We start from the raw sequence: 16,841 nt of genomic DNA on the forward strand, positions 1-16,841 counted from the left end.
GTGACCTGGAATGAGCTTTTTGTTTCATAAGCACACTGCATACTATCCTCATGAGAATATTTCCCTGATCAGACCAGATGATTTATAAGTATTCATCAGGCCTATACAGATATAATGTACATTTAACATCGACACAGAGTATCAAAGAGTGAGAAAGAATAAAACACGAAGAAACGAGTGACTCAGTGTGACCTTGTACAGATGAAACGGTGCTTGAATGACAGAAACGTTAAGAATACTTGAAAATCAGCGCCGACTATGACTTTCTAAAGGCATTTACTAGTACTCAGACTGTGGATGGAAAAAAAAAACACTTGTGCACGGGTGTCAAAGTCAAGGCCTTGGGGCCAAATCCGACCCCCCACATAATTTTATGCGGCCCGCGGGAGCAAATCATGTGTGTCAACTTTCGTGATTCTTGTTGAAATCTGTACCGAAATGTCAAATCGTCATTGGTAATAAATAATGTTGAGATTTTGCACCGGCCCTCCGAGGCAACCCGTAACTCCGAAGTGGCCAGCGACAAAAAAATGAGTTTGACATCCGTGCTTTAGTGTAATTAACTTTGCTGTTTTCTGTTGTGTTGCAGGAAAAAGGGTGGTGTCAAAGGGTATTGTACTCCCCAGGAGGCAAGCATATTAATGAAGATAGTGTGAAGTGTTGAGATTTAAGTGGAACAATGTCCTGCACGGATTTTGAATGGGAATAAATACTGCCACAGTGAATCAGAATAGTTTTATTGTCATTGTGCCACAAGGTGCAACGAAATGGAACAGATACAACTCCTCCAAGAGAAATAGAAAAACAATGACCAACAGGGGCAGACAGAGTGAATGTCCACCGAGTCGCCTTTTACAGCGACCCGTTTTCACAGATGAAAAGAAAAAAAAATACGAAGTGGACATAGGCACAAAGAATTTAAATCAAAGCTGACCTCACGGTGGCACATGTGGTGTCAGTTTATGCAAGGAGACGGGACTCCAAATTAAGGACTAAAGCCTCAAAGGCTAATCAGATGAGGAATTACAAATCCTCAAATTGTTTCACATGAAGGTGAAATAATCAAGAAAATAACGAAGAGGTTAAGTCAGCTAGAGGAAGCCAGATTTAAAAACAAAAACAATCCAAATCAAGTCCAAACTAAGTCAGTGCACGATGATGACTCAACCTGGCCTCGATCCGATCCTCAGCAGAATCATCAAATCGCAGTCGATGTAACTTTATATGGATTAAATCACCAGTCTCTACATATTTATTGTCAAATCCACCGCAGTACAGCAGCATGGCAAAAAAGGGCACTAATAAGAGGTTTTGAATTGTTATGATAAAAATGATAAGCTCTTAAACATGAAAACGCATAACCAGAAAAGACAACCACTTATGTTGGCTAAAGCAGGAGCACTCTCATCAGGACAGAGAGAGTGAATGAGTTAAGATCCAAGAAGTTAAGGATGAGATAAATGAGGCAGCCCGGGCCGCAGTTGGAAGACAGGAAGAGGAAAAGGAAGGAGGAGCAATCGGAAAGTTTGGAAAAGTTCAGGGAGGAAAAATAAGGATAAGCTTCTCCGGATAATGCAAGAGGTCAAACAACAATAGGTAAAAAGAGAAAGTCTTAATTTTGCAGCAACCAGGAAGGAAAACTAACACTATGACCTCGGATACAAACACCCACTAGCTAGATATACTGAACCAGCTAATTTATTACCGATATTAATAAAAGGGACACTGCGACAATACATACATGCAGTTGAGCCGGAAGGCTTGAGCTCCAAACTGTTTGATGTCCATGAGGGGGACAGCTAATGGATCGGGGGGTTTGAGGAAGGAATATTGGAGACATCAATGTTGTGTGGGCACCATTGATGGGAATACCAACAGTGCAGAAAATGCTACATCTAACGGGACACCAAGGGAAATGGATTATAATGATAACAAGAAAAAAAATAAATATTCCATTTACGTCGTGTTGTGTCGGTATGTGTTCACATGACTGAGACACTTAATGGGAAGCAAAATAGAAAAGGTTTTACAGGCTTGTCGCCCAAGGCATCCCATTTTGTAATGACGGCTGAGATATTGACAACGACCATCCATCCATCCATTGTTTACCATTTATCTGAGGTCGTGTTGCTGGGCAGCCATTTTAGCAAGGAAGGCCAGACTTCCTCCTCCCCAGCCACTTCTTGCAGCTCCTCCCGGGGATCCCAAGGCGGCCAAGCAGAGGAGAGCTGGTTTGCACATATCGATTCAGCAAAACAGCGATCATTTATCTCTCGAGCATTAATGAGAAATTCACCCATTCAACAATTCCAGTCATATTTGACCAAATAGAGTACCTTGAAAAAGGCCATCCTTCAGCATTTCCAACCGGATTATCTTCCAAAGCCAATAAAAACCCTCATGTATTGACCTTGTAAACATTATTGAACCATTTCCTGTCGTCCGAGTCGTGCTATTGAGTCTACTGGCTGTGGTTTGGATGAGACAAGTTGGTCAACATGGACAAGCAAACCCTTTGAGGTTCGTATCCGATCCCAAGACCATCAGCTAAAACAGCTTGATGAGCAACTCACCCCTGGCCGCCTCATAGCTCACCTTAGTCAGTAAAAGTTGTTGAACTGTGACTGCTGTTGTTTGAGTTATGTTATTGAATCCACCTGTTGCAGTCATGAGAGGGTCTCTGGGCACATGTATCAGTGATGTACGATTTACATTCTGTATAGGGACATAGTCCAGCTGTAAATGGCGAAAATCTGCAAGTAATTGACGCCACCCGAAAAAGGTATACTGGATTGTAGATGCCATAAGATAGCAGCAAAGAACTATATTTGTCCAAAATGAATCCCCTCAACTCATTTCAACACTTGATTGGCACCAAGATCCAACCAGCTAACACTTTGGCCTCAGAACCAAACTGAGCTGGCAATAAAAAAAAAAAAAACTATAGGGCGGCAAAGAACGGAGGCTAGGTACAGCTAAAATAGCAGCGAATAGGCGAATTTGCAATTGACAAATAGCAAATACTATGTGTTCAGTGTATTTTTGAAATAGCCTAATCTAATGTACAGTATTATTAGTATTATTGTTCCCACCAAAATATGGCTTGATGGGTCAATGTTATTTGCAACGAAACACTGAAATGAAAGAATGATCGTGCTCCTGAATCAACAATTTACTTGACTCAAAATGTATTTTTCATTCTTTTGATTAACTCTCATTTAGCACAAAATCTTTATGGAGTCCTGAATTTTTTAGTGTTAGCATTGTTACAGGTAAATGCAGTCAAATTAACAAAAACACTGTAACTACAACAGGTAAAAACCTCCAACATTTATCAGGTAGGCAGTGAGGTTTGAGCACCGAAAATTTGTACGATTAATCCATCTATTCAGAAGAATACACGTTTGCTTACAATTTACTGGAAATTTGCCCCCAAAGTTGTTTAGTTTTGTGTGGTCGAGCATGAGACAGACTCAGGCTACCATTCCTATAAAAAAAAAAAAAGGATAGAATGACACTGAGGCCATACCAAGTAAAGTGTAGCTGTTACTCAAGTTAATGGTTTGAATATCAAATGATTATAGAAAGGCTACAGAAACATTGCAGTAAGGGAAAGACAAATGCTACTGAGTCACAGCACGACAGGAAAGTATTTCCACTAAAAACAAGAGAAGGTTATTTACTGAGTGACTCCAGAGAAGCTTGGCTTAGATACAAATCCTACGTTAGTCCCCAACATTAACCCAAGCACAAGAAGGTCGCAATAATAACTCTTGATGCTGTGAATTATGATGAAAAATGAACTTAATGTCAGATGGTGTATTTTTCCAATAAATAACTTGTTTCCAAGCATAACCCACTTAACATATTTTCAATACCTAAAATGTTTGAAAGGTTCTTCTTCCAGGTTCATACAGTGAAGAAGACTAAACCAAAGCAGTGAAACATCCACTCAGTTCAAACGCCTTTGGTATGCTAACTTTGCTGTTGATTTGATTACGATAAGCGAGAAACAAGTAGCAAATGAACCATTTATACAGTTGGACACAACTGATCTTGTATAGATTGTGAATGGTTTATTTATTCAGGAATTTATTAAACATGTACTTTAGCAACATGATCAGATCTAGATGTTAGAAGCATGAATGCAAAAATACACTCATACAGCTATTACTGAGACTGATTCAAACATTTACAAAACACACTAACAAGGCACAGTAAACAAGAGAGAACTCACCAATATAGAAACAATTTTCTCATTCTTTGTTTATTTCAAAGTATGTACATGTACTCTCCAAGAAATAGTGGATAATTTGTAAGGGATTTGGACATTCCTATGGATATTTTGTCTGAGCAAAATTTGCCATATAACAGCATAAGATTGATCATACAGGTATATACTTTACCCGAAGTTCAAAACTATAGACAAATTGAACGGTATGACCAGTGTTTTCACGCATATATCTTTCCAAATGTCTTGAATTTTTTGAAGACACAGGGCAATTACAAAATAAATTTAAGAATTGTCCTGGACTCACTCCCATAGAAGGTGCCCTTGTCATCTGTGAAATGTCAATGAACTTGGAAAGGGAATATGCAAGGATAACTGTTGCGTCGTATTTTAGATTAAAGCCCTAATTTTATTTGAAATGCAGAATTGAAAGCGACATAACCATGTTCGACGTCAATTTGTTGTGCAACTGTACGTTCCAGTAGAATTTACTCCGAGGAGAAATTTTATTATAGCGACATGAGTACATGCATCTTTATTTGTGCGACCCTTCTAATTGTAAAAGAAAATGTTTGAGTCTATATATATTGATGTGTCAGATTATATTAGCTCAAGAAAACTCAGGAACAGCATTTAAACCTCGAACAAGCCAAGCCAAAGAAAATGTAGGAGGCTTTTATATGACGTCAAACTCATGCGACGACGTTTACCTCATGGACCTTTTTTTTTCAATGTGAGCAAAACAACCGCAGTAACGCCTGGAAATACCTTGTCGAGAGCATGAGAACCATTTTCGCTCTCATGTGTTGACACTCTCTAGCCTTAAAGACGCGACAGCGAGTGCTCTTAGGAAATCTTGTTTTCTAGATCATGCCCTACGATCCCGACCATCCTCCGGCTAAAAAATTCAAGCCGGGGTCCGTTTTCTTTCGCCTCGACAAGCAGAAACCTGGTATGCTGCTGCCTGGGAAGGCAAAAGCGACCACCCCGATTGATGTCCAGAGGAAACAGCTTCCCATTTACCAAGCGAGGGCTCAGCTTTTGAGCCAACTAAGACAACTCCACAATGCTATTCTGATAGGTAACGTGTCACCTCGCACACGCTGTTGTGTAGTGCCAGCCATTATATATTTTTTCAGTTAAATTATCAATTGCTAATTTAGCTTTTTGTTTTTGCTTAATTCACAACATTAGCAAAGTTATGTGTGTAAAAATCAAGAAACATCTTTACCATTGTACAGAAGTACGTTTTAGAGTGCACCTTTTGTTGTCTTTTGCTCAAGTGCATGAGTTGAATCTGGCTAAAAGGATCCTGTCCGTGTGTGATGTCTCAGCACATGTACTGATTTTTTCATTTTACAAGACCCACTCTGTGTTATCAGGCGAGACCGGCTCAGGGAAGACCACCCAGATCCCCCAGTATCTGTATGAGGCTGGGATCGGACGGCAGGGCCTCGTTGCCATCACTCAGCCCCGTCGAGTGGCTGCGATCTCACTGGCAGGCAGGGTGGCAGAAGAGAAGGGGACACAACTTGGCAAGCTGGTATGTCCCCTTCATCCATGCAAGCATGACCGGGTTGATCACAATTTTACCATATTACGTACTGGTAATGTAAAAAACAGAAACTTAGATTTATGCAACAAAAGCATTGGAGCATATTTTCTAAATATAAAAAGCCACCCTATGTCGTCTTTGAGGTAAAGGGAGAGAGAACAAATGGTAACAACCAAGACACCACAAGGTTTTCCATTTTATTTTGAATAATTACTTCTTCTATTTACAACTATAACCATCTCCAGGTGGGCTACACCGTGCGCTTTGAGGACGTCACATCCTCCGAGACGAAATTGAAGTTTATGACTGATGGAATGCTCTTACGCGAGGCCATTGGTGACCCCTTACTGCTGCGCTACACCGTGGTGGTCCTGGATGAAGCTCATGAGCGCACCGTGCACACAGATGTCCTATTTGGAGTTGTCAAGACAGCTCAGCGCCGGCGCAAAGAACTTGGCAAGATTCCTCTAAAAGTATGTTTTTAAATGGATGAAATTGTGTCTTTATGTAGTGCCCTATGTATTTTTATAGGAGACATGTTTGACTTATTTGTGGACTTTTTTTTCATAATATAAAACAGCAGGTGTCTTAAAAACATCTCTGTGACTTGCTTCTGTCAAAATTCTGGATCTAGGACAATAGTATAGCTTAGCTATCCTATTTCATATCTTGTGGAAATCTTCTCATTTTAAGCGTCCCATGCAAGTGAAATACTGCTGCTGGGCCAGCGGTGAGCCGCTTTTGTTATCATTGTGAGCGAGATGTGCCGCATGGACACATTACCATGCCTTGGCCGTATTTAAAACTCCACCAAGCAATCAAGTATGTGCTACTTATCAGAAGCGAGCACTAATCTGTGCATTTATGCAGCAAAACTTAATTCCACTCTGCTAAAGTTTTGGCTTTTACATGATAGCATGGGCGTTCCACCTTTTTGGCATATGGTTATTGGCCATGACTTAAAAGTGGCTTTGGCTCTTCGCCCGGCCTAACTTATCCTGTCGCAGCCAGACGCACTCTTTAGTGAAGGCAAGAATGTAATTGTGAGTAAGTGCAGAATGTCCCATTCCCAGACACATTTTTAGAAATAGGCAAATGACAAAAGGTTTACTTGGATGTTTAATTTCTTCACACTTGGTCACTCCAGTGACCCAACTATTGAGATACAAGCAATTAAAATGTGATTATTTTTTTTCTCTCCACAATACGTGCTATTTACGTTAATTTCCTGTGAAACATGGCCCTTTTGTCTCATTGTTTTTCCTGCCCAGGTCATCGTGATGTCAGCTACAATGGATGTCGACCTGTTTTCGGAATACTTCAACAAGTCACCTGTACTTTACCTGGAGGGGAGGCAGCATCCCATTCAGATCTACTACACCAAACAGGCTCAGTCCGACTACCTGCAAGCTGCCCTCGTCACGGTTTTCCAGATACATCAGGTAGTCTCCACTGAGAACACGATAAAATAAACAAATTAATAAATAGGTAAATAAATGAGGAAGCATCCTTTTTTTAAAATATGACTTATAGTCTCAATTATTGTTATTTAAACAACTTCAACAAGGGTAAAAAAAACAGAAACATTTGTATGTGTGAATTATCCATGAAATATGAATGCCTAAAACAAAAAGGGGACCATGCATTATACAACAGATATCGAAACGATGAACTGTCATTGTGTGCCATGAGACTACATTTGATCATGCCTATGTAGTCCATCCAAATTAATATAAATCACATTATCACACGCAATGGAAAAAAAAACAATATAATGAATTCCAATTCAAGCAACACAGAAAATGGGTTTCTGATGGAAATGGTCAGTCTTACTGGAAATCTTTATTTACTAATCTAAACATTTTCATGTTATTTTAACATGTGCGTCTCCATTTTCTGAACTGTCAATTTGAAATAATCTCTTGTTTTTGACCCAAGGAATAGAAGTTAAGACATGATTTTATTTATTTATGATTAAAATGTTCATTAGTTCCAACCCTACACACCAGTAAACATAAAAAAAAATACCAGTGCGTGTGTGTATATACATATATATATATATATATATATATATATATATATATATATATATATATATAATGTGTATGTCATCGTTTGCTGCAACAGTCTTGTCTTTGCACAGGAAGCACCTCCATCACATGATATATTGGTCTTCATGACGGGCCAGGAAGAGATCGAGGCTCTAGCAAGGACATGCCGGGACATTGCCAAACATTTACCTGACAATTGTGGACCTATGGTAGTCGTCCCTCTGTATGCGTCACTGCCTCCGACGCAACAGCTCAGGGTCTTTCAGGCAGCTCCAAAGGTAAAGTCACTGGCAGAAGAATGCAAAATCAAGAAAGTGACAGTGTTTTTTTTTTTTTTTTTAAATGTAGCTGTTAGATGCAAAATGGATGTTAATTTAATTCATGCAATTTGATTCTCTTTCCTTGTTCCAGGGTTGCAGGAAGGTTATCTTGTCAACCAACATAGCAGAGACGTCAGTGACGATATCTGGGATCAAATATGTCATTGACACAGGAATGGTGAAAGCCAAACGTTTCAATCCTGGTGAGATAACACTGTCGCCAGTCTTGTGAGGTCATTCACTGACTATGACTCACCAAATGCAACATGCTTTGCTGTGCTCTATTCGGTATATGTTGGTTGTCGATTGGCTCTCAGACAGTGGGTTGGAGGTGCTGGCAGTGCAGCGGATTTCCAAAGCGCAGGCGTGGCAACGAGCAGGCCGGGCCGGCAGGGAAGACTCAGGAATTTGCTATCGTCTCTACACGGAGCAAGAATTTGATCATCTCATTCCTATGACTGTGCCCGAGATTCAAAGGTAATCTTTGTTCCGTTTTTGTTTTAGAGTTAATTTAGGGCCAGTACACACTCGAAGCTGAACATTTTCATTCAGGTCAAACTGACCCGAGTGGCCTGTTGTTTTCAAAGGTGTAACCTCGCCAGTGTGATGCTACAGCTCATGGCTCTAGGGATTCAAGATGTTATGAATTTTGATTTCATGTCCAAGCCCTCCCCAGGTAAGATGCAACAGGTCATGAGCTGGAAAGCATTTCCGGCCCGGCCCGTAAGCTTCAATTTCACCACACCGTTGCAGATGCCATTCGCTCAGCTGTGGAGCATTTGGAGCTGCTGGGGGCTGTGGAAAGGAATAACGGGCAGGTTCTCCTCACTGTATTGGGAAAAAAGATGTCCAGCTTTCCTCTGGAGCCAAGATATGCCAAGGTAGTACTGTTTGAAATGCCGTTCGAAGTATCCTTTCAAGATATAGGAACATCCCCGATAATCTTGTAGCCGCTGTAAGTCATTAGCTCTTAAGATCCAAAGTTGCATATTTAAAGATTGTTGTGGAATTTCTGAAATATAGAAAAACATTCTGACATTCCAAAACCTGCGTGAGAGAATGAATCACGGTTCGAATTCGACTGCGAGGAAAAATATTTGAAAAAATGGCAACTCGTTGTTTGAGAGATACAATGTGCTTCTGGGTTACTCTTTGTGTTGCTTTTGAGCAAGGCAACAATGCATATATTGATTTGTGTGTGTGTTCGGGCCAAAGCAATAAAAGTACGACTTTGATGTAATGTCGTGTCATCTTGGGGACGAGGAACTGTGAATTCAATTTAGGAGCTTCATTTAGACAAAAGTAGTGTTTTACAATCATCTTGTGGTGCAAAGTGGTGAATTCCAACGTTCGTGTGGCAATTTATAGTTAAATAGAAACCTTTTCGGGGGGCCGGGTGTCAATTACTTGTGGATTTGTTCTATTTGCGGCATGGCCCACCCCATTCCTCCATGATCAGTGGGGTAACACAACTATGTACTTTATGTAGCCTCGTTGATTTGACAAATTGCCCACAGATGATATTGCTTGTATGCTCCCAGTTTTTGACACTTTAATGTTTTGCAGACCATCCTGCTGTCCCCCAACTATGCCTGCTCTGAGGAGATTTTAAGCATCGTGTCTCTGCTGTCAGTGGACAGCGTGCTGTACAACCCCCCGGCACGGCGTGAAGAGGTTCTTGCTGTGCGCAAGAAGTTCATGTCCAGTGAAGGAGATCACATGACGCTCCTCGGCATTTACAGAGCATTCAAGAAAGTCAGTGGGAATAAGGCAAGTATTGTTTGTTAGGACTGCTTGACAGTTAATCAGATTTCACCAATATACTTGATGTATGAATGTTTTTTTTTCTATAAAGGAATGGTGTCGCGAGAACTTTGTCAACAGCAGGAACATGGGCCTAGTGAAAGACGTCCAAAGTCAACTCAGAGAAATATGCTTTAAGGTACATCTCCACAAATCCTGATGCAGAAATTCCCCATCTACAATATTTCTAGTTTGCTATTTGTTGATTTTGCAACCTATGTTCTGTTAATTAGATGGGAAAAACGAATTTTCTATGTGATTTGCGTTTCTCAGGTCTTTATGTCATGTTTAGATGCCACACAATGTCTCCCAAGCATTGTGAGGATAAGTAGATCAGAAAATGGATGTATAAATATTTATGCAATTTCTGGCTTTAGAGCACAATTACCATCTCTAAATTCCTCCAACAAACATGCAAACGTTTCACCCAAGTGGTGAAGTAGGAAGGTAGTATCTGAGAGGAGTTGATTGCTGAAATGAAATCATGAAAAGTAAATTGATAAATTGCAGGGAGAAATATGGAATGGAAATAATAAATTGCGACAGGAGAATTTACACTTGAATAAGAAACAAGCCACAGTTCAGGATGTCAAAGAAGAAGTCTCAATGGACCAGGCATCCTGCCAGAATGAATGACATCTTCTGGAGAAAACTTTGAAGCCGTTGACAATTGCCTTTCTGTCCAAAGAGTCAAAGAAGACAAAACGAAGATCCTATCTGAAGTGCTTCCATTACTTTGATGTCAGCAGCCGAGAACAGAAATAATGGGTCCATCTTCTTAATGGCTGGATTGACGATAATGGAGGCTCTGTCAGTGTTATTTTACGCGAGTGAACAGTGTAAATGGCTTCAAGTTCCGCATAAGCCATTTTTTGTTGTCGTTATGAACAAACTATTTTTACAAACCAATTCATCGCAAATAATACTTTCCTGAAACCATTTGAAAAACAATTTAACATGTTTTAGCAATTACATGATCTGATCTGAAAAAAAAATATGTATCATAACTACTGTAACTGTGACTGTTCTATTTGGCTTATTACAGCTGAACTTAAAGCTGGAGTCATGTGGAGCGGACACAGGGAAGGTTCGCCAATGCCTCGCCCACGGGATGTTTGTCAACGCTGCGGAGCTTCAACCCGACGGCAGCTACTTAGCCCTGGACACCCACCAGTCGGTGGCCATCCACCCTTCGTCGGTTCTTTTCCAGGCGAAGCCAGCGTATGTGGTGTTCAATGAGCTGCTGCACACCTCACGTTGCTACATGAGGGACTTGTGTCTGGTAGATGCTGATTGGTTGCTTGATGCAGCACCGGAGTACTTTGGCCGCAAATTGCGCTCGACCAAGAGCTAACCGTTTGTGTTTAGTGCACCTCACTAACCCAGAGTTATGTTTTTATATATATGTTCCGGCCAATGTCCAAAAATCAGGTTACACTGGCGCCGAAGCAAAGGAACTCTGTTGTAAACTAAGGACCGCCTCTACGTGAGACTATCATAACGTCTTTTGAAGACCTCCTTAGGTCATAAGAGTACTCAAAAAATTATATTGTAATACTGTATATAGTGATGGTTTACACTACCTCCCACTTGAGTCTTAAGGTATCACTGCAGCATGAATCTGCACATTGATGTCCCACAACTCCGATTTGCCATTTTTAGTAATCCCATTTTGCAAAATGTTCGGCTGCTTAACAGGGATTTGTTCTGGGATGTTAGAAATGTCTTCTTATTCACTTGTATTTTAAAAGAATATGAATCGCAGTTTACCGTCAGTTTATGTATTCTTTGCTGTGAATGTCAGCCTATGTAGAATAAAAATATTTGGAAACCAAATGTTGACAAGCTTCCAAAGAAAATTCATGTAAGACTAAACTAGGCCTTGTGTTGATTTGATACAAAGTGCTCTTGAAGAGCTTTTACATGTGCGTTGGCTGTAGTTGATTCAGTCAACAAAGTATTTAAAAATGTTAAAGTTTTGACAATTTGTTGCGGCATGTAATATGAGCTTGCTTTTGTAATATCTGCACCCACTTGGGGCATGCTTTTTGACATATTTTCCAAATACTGTATTGGCCTGTCAGGGGAAGATGCATGTTGATTCTACCTTTTGATATTCTCTGTAGGTAGCTCAGAAAATGTATGCTATGCATGGAGAAGAAAATTTCAAGAAAATATCTGATGACTGATTTCTTTTGCACTTTGTAGAAAGTAAATCACAGCTTGTGAACGTTTCTTTTGTGATTTTGTACACTTGGGACTCAGGATTGTAGATTAAATACCTTCAAATATTTTTACACTATGGAAACCATGTAAGAACACCCGCGTGTACTGTTCTAATAAATTGACTGCATTTGACAAGGTTATTTGCCTTTTGAGTTTGTAACCCAGCACTCAGTCCGAGCTAATGCTGTGTTATTTATTCTGACGTCACATCAAGAGTTTGAACCAACAAGAGGTAAACACTACCCACACCGATGAGTTAAAGATACTATTACTGGATTACGAGGTTATCCGTTTAGTGGTGTTTAAAAGTGGGACTGATTTTATTCACTAACATTTTTTATGAAAAAGAAGCCACCGTGATTTGCTGTCGACCAGACTGGGGTGTACCCCGTCTCTTGCCGGAATTCAGACGGTGTGACTCGAATGAAGTCAAGTGCTATTCAAAACGGACGGTTGAAACGGAACTTGCTTTGATGCGAAACTTCTTTAATGTGAGGGTTGAACACTTTAGACTTCAAAGGTGATGTCATAGTAATATTTTGTGAGAAAAGGGGGTTGGCATGAGTTGGGACAAATATATTGATAAAGTAAAGAAGCAGGAGAGCTGCAAGAGAGTGAGTTGAGCTGACCAAAACTAGGTATGTAATTGTTACTTTATGAACATTGCTTATTAGATTCTCTTTGTGCCAACAACAGATATCGACAGATTAGGATGGTGATATGGGAGCTCGCATTAACAACGCGACGGGTTGCAAGCAGCTCTGGGGATTGCACAGACATGTGACGGTGTCACCATATCGAAACAAAAAAGCTACTCCTTCAGAAATCTGTTTGCTATTTGTTGATGTTTTTTTTTAGCAATCTGCTGTGAACTTTTGTAAGAAACAACATTTCCCATCTGGGGAATCATTATTTGATACGAAAAAAAAATCCATGTCAGAATTGACAGTCAGAAACTCCTCCCCAAAGACCACACTGACGTCAGTTACAGACATTGGTTTGGTGCCTATACATAGTGTCCTATTGAAATAGTGATGTCACGACTCCCATCACTTTCATTCCCGAAGAAAACGAAATCTGATGGTACCTTCTTCAAATATTTGTGCAAATACAGTTTGTCAGATGTGATTGCCAATAAGCGCCCGGTTGACAGGCTCTGTGGGACTCTTTTGGTGGTTGAGTTTCAGGCATCTCTCGCACCACATACAGAACAGTGGAACAAGTCACATAATCTGAGGTAAAACAAATGTCATGTTAATTTGATTACCTCGGTGTGTGTTTGTGCGTGTGTGTGCGTGTTTGTGTGTGTGTTTGTGTGTGCGAGTGTGTGTTTGTGTGTGCGCGTGCGTGAGCGTGAGTGTTTGCGTGTGCGTGTGCGCGTGCGTGTGTGCGTGTGCGTGAAGAAAGCGGACACGGATGCGTACGTGCACAGCACACAGGTTACTGCTGGGGGGAGGTAGTAGATTTTAACAGGATGGAAACCAATATGATTATTCACACTAATAATCGGAGTCAAAGTTCCTTAATAAACAGTTAGAATGTAAGAAAAACCTGCTCACAAAGGTGATGATTTGAAATAGCCAAGTGTCATCAAACGGCATTTAGTCTTAAACATATGTACTCTTGGTACAGTACAACAATTTTCAAAGTTACTAACGGGACACGAATGCCACATCAAATATGGCAACAATGTTGACGTACAATTTTGTGCTAAAGAGGGCCTTTGGGTGTTCTGCTTCCTTTACGTCAGTCATTACTTCCGGCGCATAGGGCATACGTTACGACAGGTCAATGTGTCCTTCCATACACGTGTGTTGCGGCGTCTGTGTGCAGTAGCCACAAAATCTGCCGAGTCGGAAAGGTTCGTCGTGTCTCAATTTTCCAACATGCTCAAGTCTGTTGTCCGTGCGGTGGGAGCCGCTCTCCGCCTTCCGACGGCTTCCACATCCACGACACGGGCTTTGCCGCTCAATTGCCCGACATTATGCTCGGCGAACGCGGCTACGACCAGAACCTTCACCCGCTCCCTCTGGATGATGAACGGCAACGGGGCGTCGGGATACAGGCCCAAACTGTTTACGACAAAAGTGTTGAATCCTTCGGCGTCGTGTGGATGCGGTGCAATGCACACAGAGGGTAAATAGCATGTTTTGACAGTTGATGCAAAGTTAAGTGTGTGCCAACCGGTGTAACAGCGTGTAAAGAGAGCATTAATTGGATAATGGCGCAATTTACAACATGCTTATTGGTAAAACATCCACAATATACTTATTTGATGGGTAAAAAAAACATTTGGTCGTGGTGAACCTTTACAGTTCGTGATGATATGCTAACCATAGTATAACTAGCTGGTCAGCACTCAAGCTTGAATGAATGCGTTTACGACCACTTCCTGATGTCTCTGTACACTAATGTGAGTGGTTTATGGTGGTGAATCATTTCCCACCCTTCATTCCAAATTATGTTTCATTCAAAAATATTAATAGTACACCACCAAAGAAATGTCACTACTGTACATCGGTAGTGTGTGCAATCTCAAAGATCAATTAATTTACATAAGATTATAACATTGTATCTCTAAAAATTATCAGACAGATGGAATGATTGCAGTGATACAAGTGTCATTTTCCTGAGACGCACATAAAAAAAGTTGACTCTTTGAAACTGGTGAAAATGGGCCAATTTCTGTCTGTCTGAATAGGGTTTGAGATTTTGAGTGTGACCTTTTTAATTTGACTTTCAAACGTTCCTAAATTTCTGAGCCTTGATTATACATTCAAAGGGTGTCTGTCATTTGAAAGTTTTGCTAACCACAGAAGCGACAATATGATGAATTTAGTATAATTACAGAAATACAAGTCTTACAGAATACTGGTCAAGAGTATATTAGGTGGTTTAATTTGGCACTCAAATATGCATAGATAAAACGACCAAAATGACCAAAAACAAATTCTTATAAAACATAGCAAGAAATAAATATAGCCGAGTTGAGAAGGATTGGTCATGGATAAAGTTCATGTACCGTAGTTAGAAGAAAAGGCCTTGTCATTGCGGGCCAGAGTAACATCAAGGTACCAAGCCCACCCCTCAAAAAATGTGTGTGTGGAACAACACATTTGGCATCAAATTTGGCAGAAACAGAAAAAACCCCCACCACTCATACTCATTCTGAATGCACAGCTGTGGTTGTCAATGATGTGTTTATGCATCGCGATCTAGTCCCGTCAGTCATCGTAAATTGTTACAAATCAGATATAAAATATCACCGATTTGTCCCATTTATTCTTTCCTATTGCAGGTGACAAGGCATTTGGGGAATTCCTATTTGATGAAATTAAAGAGGAGAAAAAGATTCAGAAAAGTGCAACTCTACCCAAGATATCCGGAGGTTGGGAACTGTCAATGGACGGTACCGAGGCTCTACTTACAAAACGCGTTGCTGGAGAAAAGTAGGCCACCTGTTCTCTGTGCTTTGTGCTGTCAGAGATCTGTGAATATATTCACTCTTTTTTTTTATCATCCCCTCGCAGAGTCACTGTCACGTTCAATGTCAATAACAGCATTCTTCCAAATTTTGCGGATGAGGCAGATCAAGGAGAGCAAAAGTCGGGGGAAGAGGTAACAAAAGTCATGATTTTCAGGGACGAAAAAAAAAATCTACTTTGGAGTAGTACTTTAATGTCCAGTTTTTAAATAAGCATCCCGCTTGTCCTTTCAGCCTGAAATTTTGTCCACGCCTAACTTTGTTGTTGAAGTTACGAAAGAGGCTGTAAAGGAGACACTGGTGATTGACTGCCAATTCCTTCAAGATGAGGTACATTCAGCCAACATCATTTTGAACAAAAGAAAATTATCAGCACAACTCCAATTGTCAGTGATCTTATTGTTGATCTGTTTGGGCTAGCTGTCACATGGCGAAGAGGAGGAGAGCGACATTTTCGGCATCTTTGAGGTTAGCTTCCAGCCAGAAGGGGATACAGATTGGAAAGAAAACAGCTACACACTCACCAAAGACTCTTTAAATGATGTGAGTTTCTGCACAATGGCTTGACCTGATTGATATATTTCACAGTTTCTTGTTAAAACCCCACATTTTCCTCCTGGTCCAAGTCATAAAACTATTTCATTTTAACACAACTCATAACCCCATTTTTGTTTTTCCAGTCCCTCTATGATCACATGATGGACTTTCTGGCTGACCGGGGTGTCGACAACACCTTTGCTGATGAACTTATGGAGCTGAGCACTGCCATCGAGCATCAACAGTACATTAAGTTTCTGGAAGAACTCAAAACCTTTGTGAAATGTAACTGATCTTATTTATAGAGTCGTGGTGTCCATTTTGGCCGGTCCCACATCCACTTGCAACTAATGCAAATATTAATAGTACTTAAGGATCAAAAGGAATGTGAGTTAGGTGTATCATTGGATGACAGACATGTTCCGGAGGTTAATTAAATCTATTGTTTTTGTAGGTCAAAATGCAATTAAAAAGTTATCCAACATCGAGGGATCATGTACTACCTGTATTCTTTTGTGTGAGTTAGCTATTAAAGTCAGTTAGTTTGCCAGTCAGGTAATTATCCATTCATTTATTTATAGACTCAGAGAAAGTTCAAAAAGATTCAATCACACAGTTCAGTTGTCCATAGATG

General features: G+C 40.4%; 2 protein-coding genes across 2 annotated transcripts; both read left to right on the forward strand.

Annotated features, from left to right (window-relative positions):
• Positions 1-3,312: 3,312 nt before the first annotated feature.
• dhx33 (DEAH (Asp-Glu-Ala-His) box polypeptide 33) lies at positions 3,313-12,321 on the forward strand. The gene is made up of 12 exons (XM_052047832.1): positions 3,313-5,312; positions 5,614-5,774; positions 6,032-6,259; positions 7,058-7,228; positions 7,930-8,115; positions 8,249-8,360; positions 8,475-8,634; positions 8,745-8,833; positions 8,911-9,038; positions 9,724-9,927; positions 10,013-10,099; positions 11,006-12,321. Exons 1-12 carry the CDS (start codon positions 5,102-5,104, stop codon positions 11,312-11,314), a joined length of 2,046 nt encoding a protein of 681 aa, XP_051903792.1. The 5' UTR covers positions 3,313-5,101; the 3' UTR covers positions 11,315-12,321.
• Positions 12,322-13,947: 1,626 nt separating this feature from the next.
• c1qbp (complement component 1, q subcomponent binding protein) lies at positions 13,948-16,695 on the forward strand. The gene is made up of 6 exons (XM_052047961.1): positions 13,948-14,322; positions 15,485-15,635; positions 15,717-15,804; positions 15,905-16,000; positions 16,091-16,213; positions 16,351-16,695. The coding sequence occupies exons 1-6, from the start codon at positions 14,073-14,075 to the stop codon at positions 16,498-16,500; spliced, it is 858 nt and encodes a 285-aa protein (XP_051903921.1). The 5' UTR covers positions 13,948-14,072; the 3' UTR covers positions 16,501-16,695.
• Positions 16,696-16,841: the final 146 nt, after the last annotated feature.

The sequence above is a fragment of the Hippocampus zosterae genome, chromosome 16 (genome assembly GCF_025434085.1).
Source record: "Hippocampus zosterae strain Florida chromosome 16, ASM2543408v3, whole genome shotgun sequence".
Classification (NCBI taxonomy): Eukaryota; Metazoa; Chordata; class Actinopteri; order Syngnathiformes; family Syngnathidae; genus Hippocampus; species Hippocampus zosterae.

Excerpts from the sequence above, each read along its gene's own strand:
- c1qbp (XM_052047961.1), top strand. The coding sequence starts at position 14,073 with ATGCTCAAGTCTGTTGTCCGTGCGGTGGGAGCCGCTCTCCGCCTTCCG. Across the intron at positions 15,805-15,904 it reads AGCAAAAGTCGGGGGAAGAG|CCTGAAATTTTGTCCACGCC; the intron begins GTAACAAAAGTC and ends TTGTCCTTTCAG. Across the intron at positions 16,001-16,090 it reads GCCAATTCCTTCAAGATGAG|CTGTCACATGGCGAAGAGGA; the intron begins GTACATTCAGCC and ends TGTTTGGGCTAG.
- dhx33 (XM_052047832.1), top strand. The coding sequence starts at position 5,102 with ATGCCCTACGATCCCGACCATCCTCCGGCTAAAAAATTCAAGCCGGGG. Across the intron at positions 8,116-8,248 it reads TCTTTCAGGCAGCTCCAAAG|GGTTGCAGGAAGGTTATCTT; the intron begins GTAAAGTCACTG and ends TCCTTGTTCCAG. Across the intron at positions 9,928-10,012 it reads AGAAAGTCAGTGGGAATAAG|GAATGGTGTCGCGAGAACTT; the intron begins GCAAGTATTGTT and ends TTTTCTATAAAG.